Genomic DNA, 26,394 nt, shown 5'->3' with positions numbered 1-26,394 from the left:
TGAAGTTCAGATTTTTGTTCAGTTTTGTTTCTTGTAGACAAGCAATATGGATATTGTTTTTGTAAAGTGGATGAACTTAAAAATGTATTTAAGTTCATCCATTTTTCTCTGAGCACCTTTGATATTGAGTTGCAAAATGTTAATGAGTCCTTGTAGCATATTTATCATCAGGAGCTCAGACTTCAGCCCCAGACACGCCGGCTGCCCCGGACGCGGTAGCATTGGTTGATTCCTTTCTATGACTCTTCATTGGAAAATTGGATGCCATTGCCATTGCCACATTAGTTACCTTGAAATTGGACCTTGAAAAATTTGGTCAAAAGCTTCAAGAGTCCAGGGAGGGGGGCATGAGGAGGTGTGGTCGAAACCCCCCCCCCCTAATGCACTGAATCCTGTGTTTTATAGATAATGCATGGCTTGCTAATCTGGATTCGTTGGGTTCTTTAAGTGAAATGTATTCCTGATTTTTTTCAAGATGAATGTGTGTAGAATGACCAGTCTGTCTATGATTGATATTTAGGCAACCAAATTGTTTTGTTCTAAAATGGTTGATATAAGCTACATATGCTTTGATATAAGCTGCAAGAGCAGCAGATTTTGTAAACTCTTTGTTAAGAAAGAGGAGGATTCTTATCCTTAGGAGGTGAAAAAGAGGCTATGGAAGAGATATAAGGAGACAGGTGAAGAGCAGATGCATGAAAAATATAAGACACAGGCCAGGAGACTGACTAGTATGGTAAGGAAGATGAAACTGGAATATGAGAAGAGATTGGCCCTAAGATCCAAAGAAAATCCAGGAAATTTTTTTGCTATGTGACCAGTGGAAGTTGAAATGATTGTGGAAGAATGACATTGTGGGATAAAAATGGGAATAGAGTGACTGGTGCAGAGGACATAGTGGAATTGTTCAATGAACAGTTTATTGAAGTAGCATTTCATTCTTCTTCTTCTCTTCTTCTTCGTAACATGGAATATAGGCCATGTGGCCTGTTCCGGTCTCATGCCATCTCTTTCTTGGTCTTCCGATTCTTCTTTTTCCACTTATTTTGTATCTGTATAATATTTTTGGTAGTCTGCTGTTGTCCATTCGATTTAAATGTTCTAGCCATTTTTGTTTATACTGTCTTATGTAGTAATTAATTGGTTTGATTTTTAGGGATTGTAAGATTTCTTCATTTGTTTTGTGGTCCCACTTGGTATATCCAGCTTTTTCTGAGGAACTTCATTTCTGCTGTTTGAATTCGTTTATCATCTTTCCTTTTCATGGTCCATGTTTCGCTTCCTTATAGTAGAGTTGGTTTTGACAAGACATTATATAGTCTGATTCTAGTGTGTTTTTGTACCAGGGATGGCTTAAATATACTATTTATTATGCCATTTACTTTGACAAAGTTTGATATTTTAGTGTCTATGTCTTTTTCTTCTTCGTATGATAGATCACATCCCAAGTATCTGAAAGTGTTTACTTGTTCTAGTATTTTATTATCTATCACTATTTTACTTCTTATTGGGTTTTCTCCTTTGAATGCCATTATTTTTGTTTTTTCTTTGGATATTGTCATATTATATTGCTTTGAGATATCATTTAATGATTTTAATGATCTTTGTAAGTCATCTTCTGATGTAGCTAATACTATTTGATCATCTGCAAATAGTAGTGTATCTATTATCATTTATCTTTCCATTCTGAGGTGTGTTCTAATTTAACTGCTATTTTATTTCCTGTATATATTTCTTGAATAGATTGTAAAAGTTGGTTTGGTATGTTTAAATTGATTAATATTTTAAACAATTTTTGTCGACTAATTTTGTCAAACGCTTTTTCATAATCAATAAACGGCACATGTGTTTCTTTTTGAAATTCTCTTCTCTTTTCTATTAATAATTTTAAAGTAAAAATTGGATCTATGCAGGATCGGCCTTTTCGGAAGCCATTTTGTTCTTCTAGTAATTTGTTTTCTACAATGCTGCTTAGTTTCTCTTTTAATATTCCTGCATATATTTTATATCTTGTATTCAGCAGGCTAATTCCCCTATAATTATTGCAATTGTCTTTATTTCCTTTTTTATAGATTGGGATGACCAGTGCTTTTTTCCAAGAATTAGGGGTTTTTCCGGACATCCAAACCATATTAAAAAATTTCAAAAGTCTTTCATTAAATTTTTCACCTGCATTTTTGTATAATTCTATATTTATATTGTCTTCTCCTGGCGTTTTCCTATTTTTCATCTTCTTTATTATATTTTTCAGTTCTAACATTGTGATATTTTCTATTAGGTCATTCTTTGTCTTATAAAATTTTAATTCATTGTTCTCGTCTGTCCAGAGTTTTGGAAATAGGTCACCCATTTTTCTAAATCTATTGTTTGTATTTTTATCTTTTCTTTTATTTCTTTATTCATGTATTTTATTACTTTATAGGTGTTGGGTTGTGGCTTAAATAAATCCTTTTCTAGTTCTGTTATGAAATTGTTCCATCTTTCTCTATGTTTTTTCCTTACTTCTCGTTTTTCAATTGCACTATTTCTTTTATACTCTATTTCTGCTTCTATTGTTTTGGAATTTAGCCATTTTTGGTAACTGTCCTTTTTGGTTTTTATTATATTTTCTATTTCTTTGTTCCAGTCTCGTAGTCCTCTTTTTCTAATCCATTTGTGCTTTATTCCTAAGGTTTCTGTTGCTACTTTTGTGAGAATTTGTTTCAAATTTTCCCATTCATCTTCTATGTCACTTGATTCATGTGTGGTTTCTGTTTTTAAATTTGTGCATTTTTGATAATGTAGTCTAACTTGAGGATCCTGTAATGAAGAAATTTTGTAGCTTGGCTGGTAAGAATTTTCAATTCTATGTGTTTTTAGCCACTTTGGTTTAAAACGAATTTTTGCTGATACCATATAATGATCAGAGTTTAATTCAAAGCCTCGATATGCTCTTACATCTAAAATTAACTCCGCTAATTTAAAATTTGTGATAACGTAGTCAATTACTGATATTTATCCTCTGGCTGACCAAGTATAGTTATGTATTTCCTTGTGTTTAAACATTGAATTCATTATTCTCATATTATTATAAATGACAAAATCGTGCAATCTGCGACCATTTTGATTACATGTATCTTCGCCAAATTTACCTATGTTTGTTTTGTATTTTTTGTTTCCTATTCTGGCATTTAAATCTCCTGCTAGCAGTAAATAGTCGGTTTTGTTTGTTTTATCTATGGCATTCTGTAATTCTTTATAAAATATATTACTGTCTTCTTCTTTTCCCTCTTCTGGTGCATATGCACCAATTATTGTTATGTGGCCTCTTAATTATCTAGAAGAGTAAATTTTAATACTAGAGGGATAGGTTCGATGTTTAGAGGTACTGGAGGAGAGTGTGTTCCAAATACTGAGTACTCTGGATGTCAGTAAAGCTGTGGGATGGGATAGTATTTCACCACGAGTTTTGAGAGAATGTGCTGCTAAAGAACTGACAGCTCCTTTGACCTGGCTTTTCAATGAACGTCTGGCTATGGGAAAGGTGCCCAGGGAATGGAAGGAAAGTAAGATAGTGCCATTGCATAAAGGTCATAGCAGGCTAGAAGTGTCTAATTATAGGTCAGTTTGTGTGTCATCAGTAATTGTTAAGATCTTGGAGAAATTAGTGAGGGACCATATACAGCAGTGGGCAGATGAGGGTAATGTTATATGTGAGAGTCAACATAGATTTCTTAAGGGGTGCTCTTGTTTTAGTAATATGCTAGCCTTTTATAATAAAGTTACAAGAGCAGTTGATGAGGGAAAGGCATATACTGCCATTTTCTTGGATTTAGCGAAGGCATTTGACAGGATGCCACATGATAAGCTGATATTTAAGTTGCAGCACATGAGTTTAGATGTCAGGTTGGTCAACTGGATTCAGGATTGGCTGTCCGATAGGTATAAGAAAGAGTTGTGTATGGTAGGGAAATTTCAAGGAGGTAAAAGGTTCTATAGGGCTCAGTACTGGGACCTATATTGTTTAACCCCTATAACAATGACATTGTCAGTGGATTGCAGGGGGATATTCAGTTGTTTGCAGATGATGTGAAGTTGGAAATGGTTATTAGTGATAGTGCAGATATGGTAGCCCTACAAGAGGATTTGAATAAACTAGACAGATGGGCAAATGAATTGGGGTATCAGTTTAATGCAGCAAAATGTAAGGTCTCGAGGTTTGGGACACTTCATACTCTATTGGAGGAGTTTGAGATTTGGAGTTGATGATTCATAGAAACTTGCAATTCAGGGGACACCAATGGTGGTGAAGGTAACACAGATGATTGCTGCAATACTGAGAAGGACAATGACCTGCAGAGATAAGAGTTATCATTCTGTTGTATAAGACCCTGATCAGACTACACTTAGACTATTGTTCTCAAATTTGATCTGCAGGATTTGAAGGGAATAAATTATCTGTGGAAAGGGTACAGAGGCAGATAACAAAGATGGTTTCAGGACTGTACAATGTTAGTTATGAGGGTCGACTAAGGGAATTGTGGACTGCAGAGTTTGGTAGATAGAAGAAGGAGAGGTGATATGATTGAGACTTTTAAAACTGTTGAGAGGTGGTTACAGGGGTTGACACTAGGGTAGTTCTTTAACTTGGTTGAACAGTGGGAAGGAGTGATGACAAGGGGCCATTCCTGGAAATTATAAAAGGAAGCTGTGAGCAAGAGGGTGAGGAATGATTTCTTTGCATGGAGGTTGGTTGAACCATGGAATGCATTGCCTGGTAGAGTGGTGAAAGCGAGAACAGGTTAATGAGTTCAAGGAGTGGTATGATAGACTTTGTGTGTCCTAGGAAGGACCTCCCACAATAAGTCTTGATAGACTCATCGCAGGAGATCCATAATATCCTAAAGTTTTATATCTTCTTCTTCCCTTCAGGTATTAGGCCTAGTGGCCTGTTACAGAGCTATCTTTAGCCCTTCTTAGCCGTACCCGTCCTGAGGATAAGGTGGCTAGTCCTATGTCTGTAGCTGCATGTGTTCATGGGGCCAGTTTGCCTGCTTGCGGAAGGAAAAATCCCAGATAAACTGAGGAAAAAACCCTGCTGTCCATGCCGAAGACTGGCTAACTTGGCTATGTCTGAGAAAGATCCTTAAGCTCCTCACGTCGGCACCGGGAATTGAACCCAGGAAACTCCTTTCCCAAGCATATGGTTGTGAAGCGCATAGCCACTCGGCTAACCGTGTGGACAGTTTTATATCTTATTTATGCCAAATGAAGCCTTTCATAATTATTATTTAAAATTTTCATTTCAGATGAAATGAAAATATTCATTTCACTTCAAAATGAAAATAAATCATTTGTGTAAAAATGAAGAAGCACCAGTGCAGTTATTGTCCAAAGCAGATTTCATGTAAGGAATTGAACAGCAGTGAACTAATAAGGCATTTAGAACATATGTATGAATCGCATTCTAAAACAAGAGTTGAGGAAAATACATAACCTTCATGTAGCTTAAAAATTAAGTCTGATCAGTTAATTTTAAACTTTTGTAAAACAAGAAAATTAAGCAAAATTGTATGTATATATATTGGTCATCAAAGATGGAATCTAAGTTCTAAATGTTGTCAGTAGTTCTTTTATATGCAAATCAATCTCTGAGCAGAATTATGTATTACTAAAGAATCACTTAGATATTTAAAGTTCATTTTGTCCATATATGAACATAAAAAAAGAAAAGAAGAGCAAAATCAAAAATTAAAGAATTAGCAAAATTGGAGAATTATTTTAGCTTTTGGACGAGTGGACCAATATTTGAAATAAAATAGTTCTGTGTTGTTCATTCAGATGATGCAAACAGTTTTAGTTTAGCATGCACATATACCTGGAAAAATGTTCATCAGTGGATATTCAAAATGTTATGGATTTAAGAACAAAAGTATTTAGAATAATTTTGAAAGACATACTACTGACTATAACGACAGATGTAGAAATTGGGACGTGAAAGCTTAGTTGAAAATTTACTCGGCTTAATTATTCAACTGTTGATGTATTTAATAAAAATACATCACCAATTCATTATTTAAAAATGCAAATATGTTTAAATATATTTTAAAAATGATTTTCATGAGCAAAATTATGTAATCCCTAGAATTCCCAAGACTTGGGGGCAGGGGGTTTGTCCCAGGAAAACAGAAAAGTAGCTAAGACTTAGAAATCCTCGTCACCATCATTGATTTTCAAGAAAACAAAAGCAAATGATGCTACACGGTATCTTTAGTTATAGAAACCAACCAATGTACACTACACACACATACACACACATACCTCAAAACAAACAGCTAACACGATGTGGGATTTACTTTGAGAGTAATGAAAGTATTATTCATCGCCATTTGATTTGAAATGATCAGTACACTACGATTTTTGCTAGCTGACAATGTACTGTGAAACATTTCAATGTTCTTTAGTATTGTATTCTTGCATCTCATATTTCTGTTTACATGCATTAATTCTGCATGTTAGACATTTTCAGTCTAATGCTATCTTGCTCTCATTATTGGGTTCCATAGTGAATAAATTAAAATAATCCTTCAAATAAACAGCTTAAAAAACATGCAGAAAATTGTAATCTTTCCATTTAAGAATAGTCAGACATGTTTATCAATTAGTATTCTTTTTAAGAATGATTTTAATCAGTAATGTTAATCATTTAATAATGTAGGCTTTTTGGCTAGGTCATGGGGACCTTCTTATCCATAAAGCTTAGGCCCTGTGCTCTTACTTTAATCTTGAAACTACATGGAAATAATTTCCAGAAATCCAAAATCATTGTTAAATTAAAGGTATTTATTTTTGTAGCAAGGTCCATTAATTCTCTATCTGATAATGTAAATTGTCCACATTTCTATATTTAAACAATATATTCTAAGTGAACTTTGTTTAACTATTGCTATAAACTTAGGAGTAGCATGAATAAATATATTAGCATAACTCACCTCAAAAGTGGAAAATTAAATTCCATCTCTCCTAGAAAAATAAAAAATAAATAAGTATATTATTTGAACATCAATAACAAATACTGTTACCCTCAGGTTAACTCCTAATGCCAGATCTTTACGCCACCTCTTCAGTGGAAATTATAAAAATTCAGATGGCAATCATGTTAGTGGAGTTTATGAACTAGTCATGAAGAGAGCAGCAGATTCTGGTAGTCCAGGTATGCAATACTTTCTCTGTGTGTATCTCCCCCTCCCCTCCACTTCAAACCTTGTTTGTATAAGCATTCTTATTATGTTTAAATTTAAATGAATTAAAATTCAAACATTATATAGCCAGAATACAGGAAAACCTCGCTTAATGCGAATTCGATATGCACGATATTCAGTTAGCTTGAATGAGTGAAATTATACTATTTCCCGCTTTAAGCGAGTGATTCATCAGTTACCATGAGTTTTTTAAGTTAGCGAAATTTTTTGTTGCCAATATCTGCAGCGAGCGGAAAAGCAGCAAGTCATTAAAACAAATGAAAGTGGTGCTAGTAATACAATGATTGTGTGAGACCTGGGATACAGTGAGTCTACAATTTCGACTATATTAAATAAGAGCAAAGAATACAAAGAACAAGGAAAGTGTTGCTACTGGTTCTTTAAGCATGCAGATCACTAGAAATAGAAGCCATTTAATGATCGAGATGGAGCGTCTTCTATCATTCTGGATCAGTGGCGGCCCGTACATAAGCACTGCGACACTGCAGCACCCCCTAAGGAAAATATTAAATTTTGATTGTGTTTATAAATAATAACAATGCTTACATTATATAAATGCAGTACAGCATGTTAAAGGTTACAGCTTATGTTTTGACATTGATTGAATAGTTAATAATTGGAATTCTTCAATTAACGCTTTAGCTTACAACACAAATGCACTGCGATCTAACGCCAATATTCGTTTGCTCTTGTCATTGCACGTTACGTTATTCCCAACTGTAACTGCTCAAATGGCAGTGTATTTTTAGTATGCTTACTCACCTTATTTATGTGAGATCTGAAACGTTTATTATTGGTGTGTGTGCGTAATGAACTATTTTTTGTAAATTTTATTTTATTTTGTTAAAATAACATATAATTATTTATTTATTATAGATACAAGGCTGAATTACGATGAGCCACTGTTGAAAATATGAAAAGAATAATACTTTTTCATTTATCGTTACACGAAACAAATGCACTGCAATTATATTTGTTTGCTGTCGTTGCACGTTACGTCATTAGATACACTGCTGCTTGGGCAGTGTATCTTATGCCTGCGCTCGTTATTTCTGTGAGATATGAAATGTTTATTATTGGCGCATGTTCGTGGTGAACTATTTTTTTGTAAATCTTATTTTATTTTGTTAAAATAACATATAATTATTTATTTATTATCGATACAAGGCTGAATTATGACGAGTGTCACTGTTGAAAATATGAAAAGAATCATATTTTTTCAATTATCGTTACACAAAACAAATGCACTACGATCTAATGCCGATATTCGTTTGCACTTGTCATTGCTATTGATATGAAACTTTTATTATTGGTGTTTGTTCGTGGTGAGGATGAAATATATTTAATAAAGCAATTTTTAATATGTAAATTTATTTATTAATAAATGTGTTACTGATTAGGAAAAAAAAGTTTTTTTTTTTGTATATGCAGCACCCCCACTTAAAATTTTCACCGGCCGCCACTGTTCTGGATTGAGGATTATAACCAAAAAAGAATACCGCTTAGTACAGGGAATATTCAAAATTATTCAGGCAAAAGCTCTCAATATTTTTACCTCATTGAAAGAGACCAAATTTCCAGAGGAATTTGAAAGCTTTACTGTGAGTTTAGGATGGTTTCACCATTTTAAAAATTGAGCTGGACTTCATAACATAAGAATAACTGGGGATAAGAATAAGCTGATAAAGATTATGTGGCCAAGTTTCCCGAAGAATTGCAAAGATAATGATGAAACGTTATTTTTGATCACAAGAACTACAGGAAAGATTGACTTCTATTTGAGTTTATAGGTCAGATTTATTTCAAACTAGTAACACGCCTTTCTAATGGTAACCTCTCTTTCTCTATATATAGAAAACCTACTCATACAGGCAGATACATTCACAAACTCTCCCACCACCACCCCTCGCAGCAATATGGCATTATTAAAACTAATTTAACCAATAAATCTAACCAATAAAGCCCACAGTCTTTGTTCCAGTGAAACTGCCATTTCAACCAAACTCAAACACATACACAACACCTCCCTTTCCAATGGCTACAATGATTACAGAATTTAAAAAAATAATCAAGTCCTTCCCCATTCCCCAACCATCTCTTCAGAAGGACTTCAGAAATGCCATCACCATACCTTACATGGCACATCAGAAAAAAATAGCCAGATCGTTGAAAAAGTACAACCTTCATAGAGCTTTTAAGCCCCACCATAAATTTGTTACCCTTATCCATTCCACCAAAGATCAGCTCCCTCCTCTCTCAGTGCCTGGAGTATATAGAGTACCGTGTTCCTGTAAACTGGCTTACTTCTGACAGACAGGCAGATCAGCAACCATCCAATTAGAAGAACAAAAATCATGCATCTGCAATGACGATTATGGTCAATCTGGCCTTGCAGACCATGTTTCGATACAACCCACAGGATCTCCTGGGAAAAAATATCATTCTCCACCATAGTAAATTCAAAAAAGAAAGACTGTTCTTTGAATCTGCATCTATACTCAGGAATCAACCTAATTTAAACAAATACGGTGGCATAAAACCTACCAAAATTTGGGAAACATTAATTATCAGAGATCCCTCTTTACAACCTAGGCCATCTGCAAACACCCATAGAGGGCGCACCATCTAGATAGGAGTTTAGTTTTACTCACCGTTGTATTGTATTTGTATGTGTTGTTATAAAAAGTTTTTTGGTAATCCCTGAAGATGTCTCTGTGACTGACACGAAATATTGGAAGCATTAAAATTAGTTTTAATCCTTTCTCAGTGCTGATAATATTCCATTAAACCTCCAACATGAATTCTTCACAGCACTTAAGCCTCAACACATGGATAATGAAGATATGAGAAACTTGCTCGATTCCCATTCAGAACAGTTAAACGAGAATGATCTCCTTCAACTAGAAGAACACCATGCATATGAAGAAGTTAAGGAGTGCAAACAAGAAGAGAATGTTACTACTAAGAAGCTAACTGCAAAAGAACTTGGACTAGTTTTCAATCACATTTAGTATGATAAGGAAATTTTGTTTGCTGATCCTGATATGGAATGAAGCTTCGAAGTCCTCCGAAATCTTGATGAAGTGATCGCCAGCTATCACAAATTGCATGACAAGATGAAACAATCGAGCACGATTCAAACATCTTTCCTTAATTTTTTTGCAAAAAAAGTACCTCAGTCAAATGTTTAGATATTAAATAAAAATTTAAGCATTTGATTTTTATTAAACCTGATGATTTTATCCTCTAATATAGCTTATACTGTAGTTTTTTCCTGTACAATACAGAAATCAGTATCTATCTTTATCTATATGGATCACATTATGAAGGAATGTGGTATTAAACCTGATATCAAAATTGGAGATGTTAATGTCAGCTCTTTGCTTTATGCGGATGATGTTATACTTCTAAATAAATCCGCTACAAGTCTGCAAGATTCTCTGACTAAATTGAATACCTGTTGTAATAGATATGGTATGAAGGTCAGCAATAAAAAGACAAAGACAATGAAAATAGGCAGAATCATTGAAAATGTCAACTGTGTTGTGAATGGAGAACCTGTGGAACAAGTAAAACATTTCAGCTACTTAGGCATGAATTTTAGTGAGATGGTAAATTAAATATAGAAATAGACAACAGAATCAGCAAAGCTGGTATGGTGGGAAGTCAATTGAATAAATTCATATGGAATAAGAAAGAAATTAGTCGGAACACTAAATTAGCTGTATACAAGACAGTGTTCAAACCAGTTTTAACTTATGGATCTGAGAGCTGGGTCAGAAGTAAAACACTTGACCAAAGACTAGAGACCGCAGATATGAGAGTCCTGAGAAAGATTAGAGGCGTGAACAGATGGCATCAATGGCAATATCATATTAAAAATGAGGATATTAGGAAAGAACTTGACATTGTCAGCATCCAGGAATGCATTAGCAGAGCTAATCTCAGGTGGTATGGTCACTTAAATAGAATGGGAGAGGAAAGATTAGCAAAACAAGTGTTCTCTGCCAGGTTGGCAGGAAAATGACCCAGAGGAAGACCAAGATATAGGTGGATTGATACGGTACAAAGTGCCTTAGACGATAGAAATATAAGATCTGATAATGTTGGAGTCTTGACAAGTAACAGACTGATTTGGAGGAAAATTGTAGATAGGAAGTTAGTAATGATGTAATTTTTTCATGTAGTACTGTCATATCCTGTACACCCCTTGAGGGTACATGGCAGGAATTTGATGATGATGATGACCTTTCAAGGATGTGTTATGCTCTTGCTCAACAATTCTAAGGACTCATTGAGCAAGAGCATAGACTGGTTGAGCGGGGGGGGGACTCCTTTTCAGCTACTCACATCTAACTGCTTGTCGTGTCACTTCTAATATCATATCTCTCCTTGAATCAAAGATTCACTCACATTTGAGGGCACCCCATTCTACACACTCACTATGGGAACTTGCACCTCACATTTCCCTTAACTATATCCCTCATCAGCTTCTAAGGTTGGCTGAAAGTTTTCTACCTGAACATACAATAATTTACAAGATCTCACTTGTATATATACTGGGAAGACACCCAAATCAGAAGACAGAAATATAAGACCTGATACTAAACACCTGTTTAGTGCCATTTTGACATTAAACACCTGTTTTGCTAACCTTTCTTCTCCCATTCTATATAAGTGACCACACCACCCTTCAATTAGCTCTGCTCACACATCTCAAATGCTAACAATGTCAGGTATTTTTCTAATATCATCATTTTTAATATGATTCTACCAGTGATATTAATGAAACACTATCCTGTATACTGCTAGTTTAGAGTTTCATTAATTTCTCTCTCACTCCACATAAATTTATTATTCAAAATTAAGTGGATATTGAATACCACATTATTTCTTAGCCGAATAAGAAACTCAAAGATAGGAAATCTAATCTAAGAGTTTCATGCCAATATAGAAAACTATATAAAGTTCGGCGAGTCCAAGCGTAAGCCAACACCTGGTAGTGCAATGTCAGGGCAACTCTTAGTAAACGTGGAGTAAGCTCCAATCACTGTCCTTAATATTTCTCCATAATGTAAAACACAGCTCCTAGGAGATGTATTATTGTTCTAAATTATGTAAGAAGATCACTACCCAGACCAGGTTCGACCTTTTTTGAGGTCTCATCAGTGAGTAGGTAGACCTAGATGTAATACCAAAGTTTCAATAGTCAATAGGTTTCAATAGTAAATTTATTAAACTGACTCCACACTATACTAGCTTTGCTTATTCATGTCTATTTTCATGTTTAATTTGCCATCTTCATTAAAAATATTGTCTAAATAGCTGAAATATTTTACTTGTTTTATAGGTTTCCCATTGAAAAATGCAGTTCAAGTTTATTTTCATAGTTTATTATTTTTATTGCTAGTTTTCATGTCAAATTTGTTAAAGCTTTTATTCAGTCTACTTAAAGAATCCTGATGACCTGTCCTTAATTTGTTTAGAAGTACAAAGTCATCTGCATAAAGCAAGTGCTAAGTTTGATATGCCCAGTTGTGATATCAGATTTAATGCCACTTTCTTTCATAATGCAATCTTTCATGGTGTGATTTGTATCTATATATGTACATACACCCACACCCACATACACATATTGGTTTCCACAAATTAAGGAACAAAGAGAAAAATCACACCAACTCAAAAACTGTATGCACCTCAGTGAAAAGCAGGATAGTTGTAAAACATGAAACACTCAAAAAATATTGTAAATAAACCATTCAGTAACAAATTGGCTCATGAAGACAGTGGTCAAAAAAGAAGTTAAAATGAGATTGTTGATTGCTGCAAGAAGTGATTGCCTCCTTATTGAGGCAATATAGTGTGCACAGAGAGTTTTCATACTGTTTATAATGGTGTCCAGGATCTCAATTGACAATAGCAACCATTGTCTTATAAAGCCCTCCTAAGTCCCTCAACGTTTTGGAAATTGGGATTTGAGAGCATCAACATTTTTACCTAGAGCATACCAGACATGCTCAATAGGATTAACCTGAGGAGATCGGGCTGGTCAGTCCATACATACAATAGTTTCTTTTGATGATATTGCTCAACAAGCTTTGCTTGATGAGGACGAGTATTATCATTTTGTAGGATAAATGTCTCCGCTATTGCATCCACATATTGATGAACATAGAGGTCCAGGACCTCATCTCTATTATAAGTTGCAGCATTCATAGTTTGGCTAGGAAGCATGTACTGGTCAGTGTTTCCACCCAGCAAGATATCTCCCTAAACTATCACACTACCTCTACCAAGGGCAATCTAAAAGTTCTCAGCCTAACAATGAAAAAACGAATTTATAATTTCAAATTATTTTTATTTTTCAACATAATCTCCCTTAAGACTAATATTTATATTTATAATAGGAAGGACATTTATTCAAGTGATAATTCAGCACCATTATCTCCCATCCCTATAGTGGTTCTGAGTAAGATCTGCAAAATAACCTTCCTCGCCTTATAGCTGCAATCACCTCTCTTGATTGGAAGAAAAACCTGACCAGTGCGAAAGAGTTTTAATTTTGGAAAGAGAAGTCAGAGGGAGCCAAATCTGAGGAATAGGATGGATGTTCCAAAAATTCGTAGTGCAGATCCCTTAATTTTCCATTTGCCAAAACACTTTTGTGGGCAGGTGTGTTGTCCTGATGAAAGATGATTTTTTTCTTCTGCAAACCGGGTCTTTTTTAACAAATTTTTTTGCCTAATCTGGTTAAGTAAAAGATTGGAATAATATTCCCCGGTTATTGTTTTACCCTTTTCAAGATAATTAATAAACAAAATGCCTTTAGCATCCCAAAACACTGATGGAACTGACTTTGTCTTCTTTGGTGCTGACCAACTGGCTTCTGTCCACTGTTTTGACTGCTGTTTGGATTCTGGTATGTAATGGTGAATCCAAGTCTTATCAATAGTAGTAAATCGATGCACAAAATCAGTTTTATTCTTGTTAAAATGCTCCAAGCACTGTTCAGAGATTTTCATGTGAGTGCGTTTCTGATCTGCTGTGAGCAAGCACAGCACCATAATTACGCAAAGCTTTTTCGTTTGTAATTCTTCATGCAAAATATATCCTACACATTCTTTTGAAATGCCTATGGTCTCAGCAATTTCATGCACTTGACTCGCCAGTCATCCAATACCATACCGTGCACTTGATCAATGATTTCTGGCGGTGTTACACTTTTTTGGACATCCTTCACGTGGATCATCTTCAAAGGTGGTATGGCCACATTTAAATTCAACAGCCCATTTAATTGTGAAAATGAAGGAAAAAAGTGCCCATAAATTTTTATGAACTTAGAATGAATTCTTTTGCCGTTAAACCTTCTTTTACAACCACATGATACTCAGTTTTATCCATTTCAAGCTCTTTCAAACTTCCAGTTTCTCCAATCATATTTGTATATTTTAGTCTGCAGTATACATCAGAAAGCTGTTTAGCTTTAATTCTTCAAACATTTTTCTACATTTCTGTGTAATGTAATTTTTAATTTTTTTTATTTTTATTTAAAAAAAAAGGTAAAAATACTCATTTTCATTACATGGATTTTCTGAAACTAAGGTTTCATCTTGCTCCTGATGTCAGATAATATAAAAATAGCAGAGCTTAGTAGATAATGGAGCTACCATTGTGTCTCCAACCAGAGGCTATTTAAATGACTAATATAAAATTTTAATTAATACCAGTGAGTAATTTAAAAGACATGTCTGGTTGTATGTTTTTGGAAGGTGAGGATGAGAAAAATATTTGGAGCCAAACTTGATTGTGCCAAGAACATGTGGCACATTACTCTTCAGTGTGAAATTATTTTTCAGTATTAATTAAAATTTTATATTAGTTTTTTAACTTAGCCGCTTGGTGATGCAATGTAGCTCCATTACCTACTAAGCTTGTTATTTTTATATGACTCATTTTTATCTGATGGAAATCTTTTTGGTACCATTTCTCATTTTAAATCTTGAAAACAATGTTCAGAACTCTTGTATTCTCAACCTGTCTGAAAATTACTGTGTTAACAATTATTCAAAACTAAAACATAAATGAAGTTGCTGCATTTGCATCGCTGATATTCGGTGATGATGAGTCACTCCAGGATCATTGGCATGTGAGAAGAAGGGTTTTGTGTGGAACTGTAAGACTCGATTATTGAGTCCTTTCTTTCATATTTACACAGTGATCAGAATACATTTTGGAAAATTATGGAGAACTACTGTGTTAGAGTAAAACTTTAGTTTAATATAAGCCAAAATCAACACTCGACGTTTAGACCTTCATATCAAGTTCATCATCTGGAGCATGCACAATATATACAGAGAAACAAGATGCACTATAATCTACATGGTTTGCTAAAGTTACTGACCAACCGTTACTACCATGAATTTTTTCACCAGAGGTCAGGCCAATAATTGTAGTAACGGTTGATCAGTAACTTTAGCAAACCATGTAGATTGTGGTGCCGTTTGTTTCTCTGTATGTATTGTGCATGCTCCAGATGATGACCTTGATATGAAGGTCAAAACGTCGAATGTTGATTTTGGTTTATATTAAACTAAAGTTTTACTCTAACACGGTAGTTGTCTCCATAATTTTTCAAAATGTACTTGGTTATTGTGCATAACAAAACTGTCTTACATTCGAGAGGTCTAGAAATGTCTAAGGTCATTGTCTAAGGAAATGTCTATGTGTAAATGGTTAAGGATGAAGAAGAAGGAACGAATTGACAACTGGAGAACATAATCCTTGATGGAAAATATTATGATGTAAGGTTGTACAAAGAATAAAGGTGGGTGGATTAAAGGAGAATGAAGAGTTGGTTCAACAGGTAATTCTCACTGTGAGAATGTTGACTTAGTTTACATTCTCTTAGAGGAAAATGATAAAATGGTGGTGATCAGTTCAGTGGAGCAGTACCCATGAAAATACCTCTAGGAAGCATTAAACAATAAACAATACCTATGACAAAGTGATTGAAAAGAGTTCTGTGAGGGAATGGACTGCTGTGCCGTGGATAGTGTGAAGCATTTAATGCATCCCACTATCCACGGGAGAATATTACTCTCCCATTTCACCTGAAATAGGAGAATAATATTCTAATGTTCTGTAAATTTGGGATTTATATAGTGTTCGAAGGCAGGTTAGAAGTAGTATTTGAATAGAAGAGAATGAAAAAGTTTTTGTAGGTTGAAGAGGCTATGGATGCTGTGTTTGGGCCAGGAAGGGTGAGAGGTGTCAATCAGCCCAAGAAGAAAAATTTTATCATGAATGGAGATCTGGGTATTACCCAAAGTCAAGAGAACTGAGTGAGTTCAATGGGCGAAAGGATTTATATAAGATAGATGGGTTACATTTGAATGGAGTTGGTGTATACGGAGGCTTGAAAAAGTGTTGATGAATGATGTGGAAGTGGATATACAGACTCAGGGAAACTAGATTTATTAAGGGGGGGGGTAGATATGCAGACTTTAGGGAGGCAGTTGAGTGTATGAATGAGTATAATATGCCTGAGCGAGTACGAAGGACAACAAATCAGAATGGGATAGTTAGTATAAGGCATCAAAGTATGGATGGGACTAATGGTCTTCTGCAATTCATTTACACTAATGTCGGGAGTATTAGGAACAAGAAGGAAGAGTTTTTGGCCTTGGTTGGCACTTCCAGGCCACAGGTTGTTGGTATCAGTGAAACATGGCTGACAGAAGATGATAAAGCTAGTGTGATTGAATGCGACGGGTATAGCATGTTCAGGAGTGAAAGGGAGGAAAAAAAAGGGGGGGGAAGGAGTGTTGATGATGATAGCTGATGAACTGCAGCCAAGGGAATAGAAGTTGAACTGCTGGACAGAGAAAAGAGCTCATTTGAGGCTATTTGGTGTGAGATTGAGGCTAGCAGAACAAAGTATACAATTGGGTGCTGCTACAGACCAGGTGATGGAATAGATGGTAGGGATAGTATGCATAGGCAAATAGAAGAAATGAGTGGAAGGAGGGTAATTATTATGGGTAATTTCAATTATGGTACCATTGGCTGGAAGGAGGAGAGGGCACATGGGAGGAAGGATTTGGATTTTATGCGGTTATTAAGGGACAACTATCTGCGACAGCATGTAGTGAAAAATACTAGGGTGCAGAGAGTGCTTGACCTAGTAATTGCATCTGAGAATGTGGCTGTAACGAACATGACCATGTTGCCACCAAATGGTGAGAGTGATCATAAGGTCATGACTTGGGAGGTGACTAAAGGAGTGGAATTTACAATTAAGACAGGGTACATGAGGAATTGCCGGGCTGGTAAGTATGACAAGCTTAGGAGTGTGCTTGGCTCAGTGGCATGGCATGTAAAACTGCAAGGGCTGGATGTTGATAGTGCATGGGAGGTGGTTAAGAAGTGTTTGCGGGAGGCAATGGTTCACTGTATAGTAAGAGTCCGAATAAGAAATCAAGAAGGGGTTAAAAGGATGAATAACACTATTAAGCTTGAGTGCAAAAAAAGAAACAATAGTGGAGGAAATTTAAGGAGAAACGTGACCAGCAGGCGCAGGAACAGTATAAAGCTCAGGCCAGGATGGTAAAAGGATGGTAAGAAAAGCAAAAGAGGATTACGAAAGAAATTTGGCCATGCAGGCTAAAGAGAATCCCAAACAGTTTTTTCAATATGTTGCAAGTAAAAGGAAAAATGTTCATGGCAGAATGATCTTAAAAAATGCTGAGGGGAGGGAGTTAACCGAATCAGTCGATATAGTGGAATTACTGAGCGAGCACTTTGCAAGAGTATATCATCCAGGTGGTGACATTGCAGGAATGGAAAAACCAACAGCTTATACTGGAATTGTGATGAATGAAGTAGAGGTAGCTAGTCTATTACAGAACTTCAATGTTGATACATCTGTGGGATTGGATGGTATACCAGCTCGTGTCGTACGTGAAGCAGCTAAAGAATTGTCAGTGCCCTTGAATACATTTTGTTTAATTTAAGCCTCGGGTCTGGGTCAGTCCGAAGGGGGTGGAAAGAGGGGAAAAATAGTTCCGCTGCATAAAGGTGGTTCCAAGGCTGCTGTTGAAAATTACCGGCCAATCAGCATAACAGGAATCATTATCAAGGTCTTGGAGAAGATAGTCAAGAGGAAAATACAAGATTGGATAGATGAGAATGGGATACTGTATCGGGGACAGCATGGTTTTGTGAAGGTAGGTCATGTCTCAATAACTTGCTCACATATTATAACACAGTGACGGCTGAACTGGATAAAGGTAATGGGTTTACAGTGATTCTACTGGACCTTGCTAAGGCCTTTGACAGAATACCACATGGAATTCTAATCAGTAAATTGCAGCATATGGGGATGGATATAGGGTTGCTGAGATGGATAGGAGGGTGCTTGACAGAGAGATATCAGAGAGTAGTTTATTCAGGAGTAGAGTCCACAAGATGGCCTGTGACTAGTGGTGTGCCACAAGGATCTGTTCTTGGACCACTGCTGTTTAATTTGTTCATTAATGATATAGGAAAGGATCTGAGAGGAACAGTTCATTTGTTTGTGGATGATGCAAAGTTGGGTAGGGCAATAGTGAATACAGATGATGTCAAATTTTGCAAGATGATTTGGATAGATTGGAGGTCTGGGCTAAGGAGAATGGATGTTCAGTTTAATGTGGCAAAATGTAAGGTTATGTATTTTGGGGTGAAAAGATTGGCAGCAGTTTACTACATTGGTGGAACTGTACTCCAGGAAATTGATGAGGCACAAGATTTAGGAGTGTTGGTGGATAAGTAGTTGAAGTTTAGGGTGCACATTGCAAAAGTGGCCAGATCAGCTCATCAAATCACTTGGTTGCTGAAGAATACGTTGACAAGCAGAGACGAGCATGTTATTGTTCCTCTGTATCGAGCCTTGATAAGACCCCATCTCGACTACGGTGCCCTGATTTGGTCACCTAGGTTTCTTCTTGATGGGGAGGAGGAGGAGGTTGAGTGGATCCAGAGGCGAGTGACCAAGATGATAGCAGGTCTGTGGAATGAACCTTATGAGAGTAGGTTGTGGTTTGCAAAAATCGGTTGTTAGGCAGAGGAGGGGAGATATGATTGAGACATTCAAATTACTGAAGGGTTTCTATAAAATTAATTCAGAAGATATTTTTGAGAACAGGGCTGGTTGTGGGAAGACTAGGAGACATCCATGGAAACTGGGCAAAAGTGTGGTTAGTAAAGGTGTTAGAGCTGGGTTCTTTACTTTTAGAGTGGTGAATGAGTGGAATGGGCTGCCAGAGTCTGTGGTGGTTGCTGTGACAGTGAATGAGTTTAATGCGAGGTATGATAGATACTGTATGAATGTCGAATAGTTGTGATGAATATGATTTGGGGCCTCCCTCGATCAATTGGTGTTTTGTTGAATCCCTCCTCCTCATTGAAATATGAATGTTATGGTTATCAATAACGCACCATACATAACATGATAATCATCTGTTAGCTATTTTTGTGCAGGAACTATTTTTTAAATCACTGATTATTAATTAACTTATGGAATTCATAACGTACACTAGAATATAAATTAAATTAAACTTTAATGTATATTTCCAATATTTTGGAAAAAATTATCAAAATCTTAAAAAAACATGATTTGACCTCTTGTTACAAACCATATAGAAAATTGGCATCCCTTATCCGCTCCACTAAAGACCAACCACTTCTCCTAGACCTACCTGGTGTATACCAGGTCCCTTGCAGCTATAAGCTGTCCTACTTTGGCCAAACAGGCAGGACAGCGAATATCAGAATTTCAGAACACAAGGACTGCATCCGTTTTCAGCAGTATAGCCACTCTGGTCTTGCAGACCATGCTCTGGATACATGCCACAGAATACGGTAGAAGAAAGCCACAATAAGACACCGTAGCAAGTTCAAATTTGAAAGACTTTTCATGGAATCAGCCTCAGCCCTAAGAAACATGCCAAATCTCAACAAATTTGGTTACGTGAGACTGCCCCAAATTTGGGAGACATACATCAGGAGACCTTCAGCCCATCGGTCAAGAATACCTACATAGGGGGCATCATCAGGACTTTTAGAAGAAACCATAGCTTCTTCGCTTCGTCCTCATTTACTGTGTATAGTGCCTGCATGCACGTGTCTTTATTTTAAGTTCCTTTGAAGATGGCAACGTGACATTGCCGAAATATTGGAAATATATATTAAAGTTTAATTTAATTTATATTCTAGTGTACGTTGTGAATTCCTTAAGTTATTTAATAATCATGTGTAACCAACGTATAAGCCTTTCTACGAGAATTTTTAAATCACTGTTAGACTGATTGGGCAGTATTATATGATGTCAATTTGGAAGCTCTATATGATATAGATAGAAACAGTGATAGCTGAGGAGGAGAGAAGAAATCTCTTATTTCTCTATATAGAAAACACAAGTAAAACAGAATTTTTTTTTTTCAGGGGGAGGTGGATTTGAATTAGGATTTGCTTGGTAATGTTTATAGTGATTAATGGAAAAAATTTTGGTTATCTCTTGCTTGTAGTGTTTTTTTTTTTTTCCTGAGTGGGAAGATAGTTATTGGGTTTCTTAAGGGTCAAAGTTTAGACAAGGAGGAGCCTTTTGCTTAATCTTTAAGGAATGTGGAGAACCAATTAGAACTTCTGACCTAATATCCATTCTTCACTTTCACATAGGGTGCCCCATTAATTAATAAGAATCCACTGGATACTGAATGAACAAAGATGGACACAGCTTGGTACTTAGCCAACCAAATTTTGTCCAAATTTTAATATCGTTTTAAAATTTAGCTCAAACTAGAAACAAACAGGAATGGTATGCCATGATGAAATTTGATGCACGCTGGAACATTGCCCGGCTAACCTAACTAGGGTGAACAGTAAAATTAGTCTGCTACTGTAACAAACTAAGTGTCAGCAAAATTGAAGACGATAGGCAAGGTCAACATAAGCAGTATCAACAGGACTGGCAGAAGAATTAAAGAAGTACCACATGGATACAGTTGGTGTTACTGAGACAAAGATGGCTAAAACAGGTGAGATGCTGCAAATAATAAATAGGATGTTATATTCAAGCAGTGATGATCAAGGAAAGGTAGTTGTAGTGATAGCATTCAACACCAAACGTTGAAGATAAACTTCTTAATTGGCATTCAGTTTCAAGTAGAATTATATGGACGAATTTCAAAATGTGTTATTGAACAATGAAACTTGTTTGAGACTACGGTTTCAAGTCATTAGTAAAGAAAAGTCTTAGTTGACTGTATTAATGTTGATAGCAATATCTTCACTTTTTTTTTTTTATTATTCTTATGGGGTCCCCCCATTCCTCCACTGTCACTTAGGACTGATTGAGTCCTCCTTGTGAGGGATTAAGTATGTATTTTTTGACTGTAGATTCGTGTGTGTTGATGAGCCGATTTCCCTGTTTTGAGGGACAGAAAACCCGAGTTTCCAGGTGAAAACCCTCTATCTCCATATGAGATAGAGGGTTTTCACTATTTTTATATTCGACTAACGACCTTTAGTCGAAAGAGACCAGATAAATGTCATGGATAGGAATCGAACCCAGGTCTTTCTGACCAAATGGCTTCATCTATAACAATTGAGCTATTATTATTATTATGTGACAACTCCAGGGAGTCCAAAGACTCATCGAGTGAGTGTGTGCCAATAGCATCGAATGATTGTACCCCTTCCAACTACTAACCATGCTGAAACTTACTTAACTTTTTGCATGAGTCATTAGTAGCAGAGGCTCTACCAATCGACCAACCTTTATTAGCCAAGCAAATATATCCTTATTTGCTTGGATAATTTGATTATGCATTTCATGGTCACTACTGTCCACATTACCAGGTCTTTAACAACATCTGACTAAGTATTTCATTCTATTCACCTCTGTCTCAAACCATACTGCCTCAAAACCACTAGCATTATTTCCCTCTTGCATCTCTGTGTTGTATGGATATAACTCTTTTTCTATCATAAATAGCACTCTCCCTCCATTTTTACCCTTTCTATCTTCACATAACACAGGATGTCATCCTCATCCAGCCATGTTTCACTTATTCCAACAATTCTTGGATAAACAGAGAATTAATACAACCATTTCATTTACCTTCTTTCTTACACGTCTAGCATTTTTATACAAACCTAACAGCTCATTCCTGGACCTATAACAAGTTTCATTGATATCACTTATCAGATGTGACTTCTCCATACTTGAGCCATTTCTTTTTCTCCTTATTCATCTTAGTACCTTCTGCAAATCCAACTATTTTCCCTTGATTCCAGGTCACCTCCTTCCTTTTTTGTGTACACACACACACGCACTCTTGGAGCATCAGCCATTCTAACACTATGTTCTCCTAAAGAGATAAAAATCCTATGTTTTTATATAGCCAGTAAGTGAAACTCAAGATCGAGAACTACGATCTATGAATTTCAATGCCGAAAAACTATCGGCGAAGGCAGTTCGAAGCAAAGGTGGAGCAAGATCCCTCACTATTCTTGATATTCTCTCATAATGTAAAACACAGCTCCTAGGAGATGTAATACTGTCATTACATTACGAGGAGAGGTCACTACCCAGACTGGTTTCAACCTTTTTTGAGGTCTCATCAGTGAGTAGGTAGACCTGGAAGATATCAAAGCTTAGTGAAAAGAACTTACATACCTTCACTATACGAATGCCATAAAGGTGTGCTTATATTTTGTAATTAAAATGAAAAGCCAAATGGCTAGTTTGGCTTTTCTTACTGGCTATATAAAAACATAGGATTTTTATCTCTTTAATAACTATTAAGTTCCCAGAAAACTAGCCGTTTGGCTTTTCATTTTAATTACAAAATATAAGCACACCTTTATGGCATTCGTATAGTGATGGTATGTAAGTTCTTTTCACCTAAGCTCTTCCAGGTCTACCTACTCGCTGATGAGACCTCAAAAAAGGTTGAAACCGGTCTGGGTAGTGACCTCTCCTCATAATGTAATGACAGTATTACATCTCCTAGGAGCTGTGTTTTACATTATGAGAGAATATCAAGAATAGTGAGGGAGCTTGCTCCACCTTTGCTTCGAATTGCCTTCGCCGATAGTTTTTTGGAATTGAAACTCATAGATCGTAGTTCTCGATCTTGAGTTTCACTTACTGGCTATATAAAAAACATAGGATTTTTATCTCTTTAATAACTATTAAGTTGCCAGAAAACTAGCCGTTTGGCTTTTCATTTTAATTACAAAACTATGTTCTCCTGTCCACCTGAGCCTTCCTGTTTCCCTGTGTTTCTTGCACACTTCTCATTCTCTATACTCATGCTACCCACTTCTTAATTCATAACCACCACTTCAATCTCTCCTTTCTTACTCTCCTACTCTTTCATATCACTTCTTACTTGATCATATTTATTCTCTACACTAATTTCTCTATCTTCTTGAAGCAGTTTCTCCAAATGACTCACCCCAAAACCATTTAAATGCAGTCCATCACTCTTATACAGTTCAATTCATCCTTCAAACTCATTCCACACATTAACAAACTGCATTCCTTTCTCCTTACACATTTTTGCTAACATATCATTCACAATCTTTGTTCTCCACCTCAATTCATGACTGTCATACCTAGGCAACACACTGACTTCCTTTCTTATCATGCTATTATCTTTTAACCCTCTCAACAGCTGCGTACTATTCAATCTTACACGTTCCTTTTCCCCAATCAAGTCATTTGTTCCTATTACCACTACCAGCTGTTTAGCCCGCTTACTCCTCATATCCAATGCCTCAGTCACTATTCAATTTACCTCCAGGAAACAAACCTTGTGTATCTTCTCGTTTACCATAACTCAAATAATTGATTTCCCATATAACGATTATATCACAGGTCTTTTGTCACCTCTTTCAAACTGATATCAGTCGTTTTCATCATTTTCATTGTTCCATACAGAATTCTTTTAATTTCGTTTCACGTCCATTTTATCTCTTGCCTTATCTTAACCAACTCCGCTTTCAAATCTTGCGTGACATTTTTGCTTTCATTTACTCTCTCAATTTATTGCCAGCCATACACACTTGTTTTCCTTCACCACCGCTTGCCACTTACCTTTAATTGCACTGTTTTTCAACTTCTGCTACATTCATATCACTTTCGTCTTTCTTACCATCGATTCATCAAATCTCTTGTTTGCTTTTTAAAAACATTTTTACCATTTTTTAAAAACATTTTTTGCTGCTCTTTTACACTATCCCTTTTTTCTATCAGACGAGCACTCATCCTCCTCCTCATGGAATTCTTGCTATTAATTCTCACCTTCAGTTACCAATACATTACTGCTCTTAAAGTTCTTATTCATGTCCATTGTGAAGTTACTTCTCCACCAGATGGAATCGTCACTTGAGATATTGATGTTATGTTTTTTATGTCACTGATGTTATCCCATTTTGAGAATCTGTGGATTAGGATAATTTAGCTGCGCTCCATTTATTCCTTTGGAAGTTTCTTAATTTCTGTTGCACACTCTTGGCTTCCTTTGATTATGTTACTATTCAACTTTGGAATATAACACCTTGTTATAGTTTGTTCATGTTTTCCTTTCTTTATCTACAACTAATAATCAACTCCAATCCTCACTGTATTTTACACGAAAAATAGATATTTATTGGTCGCTACGCTTTTGGTCACTTGTCTCACTTCTTCACATTCAGGAATTTCAGTTTTTATGGTTTACACTCTGGGAAGAATTAGGACATTTTTCTCAGAGCTAAAACTCTTCAAAAATAATATCTATTACTATGCCCTTGACTTCTCTTCATGTATGATATTTACTTGCTAAATCATTATGACCTTTCACATGTGGAAGTGATATTTAAAAAAAATATCACTTCCACATGTGAAATGGTTTATCACCTTAGTATTAGAATATTGTGATTACAGGTAGTTGTAACAAATCTTTTCAGTGAGAAGGTAATTAAATCATACTTTTTAAGTAAAGTAAATTATCAGTAATTTATAATTTCTTAACAAGAAACTAAGTAAAATAAGGAAAGTTACCATAGCATCCCCTAATGCACAACTCAAATGGATAGTAGCAATTTCATATGCAGTCAGTTGCTCTTTATATACAAGTAGCCTATTCATGAAGATAAAACTTTTGTTTGCATCCACTTGGATAGATTACTTTCCTCCCCAGTAAATAGGCTTTCCAGCCATATTCTTTCTAGAATATGGCTGGAATTGGCTAATAAAGATATGTGGCCAGTGTCTTATTTCTGTGAATTGTGTCCGTTTAACTGTTTTGCAGGATGAAAACTTCAAGTTTCTGATAGGGAAAAACTTTATATATATATATATATATATATAAGACCAAATAATTCAGTTTCATTGTAAAATCTCTTATTAACGGATTTTCCACTGTATGTAAGTTATATAAATTCTAAACCCCTTATAAAGATTCTTCACATCCTAGATAGGATTGGAACCCAAATCTTTTGAGCTGAAGAGCAAATGGAGCTACGGGAGCACTCACACATAGGTATATAGTGTATCTGAATATTCTTCCTACTACATATTAGGCCTACTGGCCTGTTACAGAGCTAACTTAAGCTCTTCTAAGTCATACCCATCCCAAGGATAAGGTGACTAGCCCTATGCCCCCTGGTATATTCTATAGCTGTATCTCATGTATTTGCATGGCCTGTTTGCCTGCTTGCAGAAGGAACCCCCCCTCCCCCAGATAAACCAGGGAGAAAAACCCTGCTGTCCACACCCAAGACCAGCTAACTTGGCTATGTCTGAGAAAGATCCTTAAGCTTCTCACATCGGTGACAGGAATCGAACCCAGAACACTCCTATCCCAGGCATATGGTTGTGAAGCATATAGCCACTAGGTTAACTACGCAGGTATCTCAATATCATTGTACAAAATTGAAAGATATATGAAAGCAAGATTTGCTCTTTTCATAACACCTTCAAAACAAGCCACATATGCTCTGCTTATACATGGCAAGTATTTTGGCTTGTATAAATAGTTTGCAGTTGCTAACTGCTGCACCTATATTATAGATTAAAACTGCAGGAAAATCCTAAAGACCATTCTACTTTTTTGAATTACCT

The 26,394-nt window shown here is 35.9% G+C and overlaps 1 protein-coding gene across 4 annotated transcripts in view; it reads left to right on the top strand.

Moving 5' to 3' along the window:
- Positions 1-26,394, top strand: part of unc-104 (kinesin family member unc-104) — a 942,286-nt gene that overhangs the window by 765,679 nt on the left and 150,213 nt on the right. For all 4 annotated transcript variants that reach the window (XM_090394094.1, XM_090394092.1, XM_090394093.1 and 1 more), the window contains exon 37: positions 7,068-7,192. In XM_090394094.1, the coding sequence (XP_090250220.1) occupies positions 7,068-7,192 (125 nt within the window). The remainder of the gene's footprint in view (positions 1-7,067; positions 7,193-26,394) is intronic.

The sequence above is a fragment of the Typopeltis vanoorti genome, chromosome 6 (assembly GCF_054136105.1).
Source record: "Typopeltis vanoorti isolate ZY-2024b chromosome 6, IOZ_Tvanoo_1.0, whole genome shotgun sequence".
Lineage (NCBI taxonomy): Eukaryota > Metazoa > Arthropoda > Arachnida > Uropygi > Thelyphonidae > Typopeltis > Typopeltis vanoorti.
This window is presented reverse-complemented; position numbering and strand designations above follow the sequence as displayed.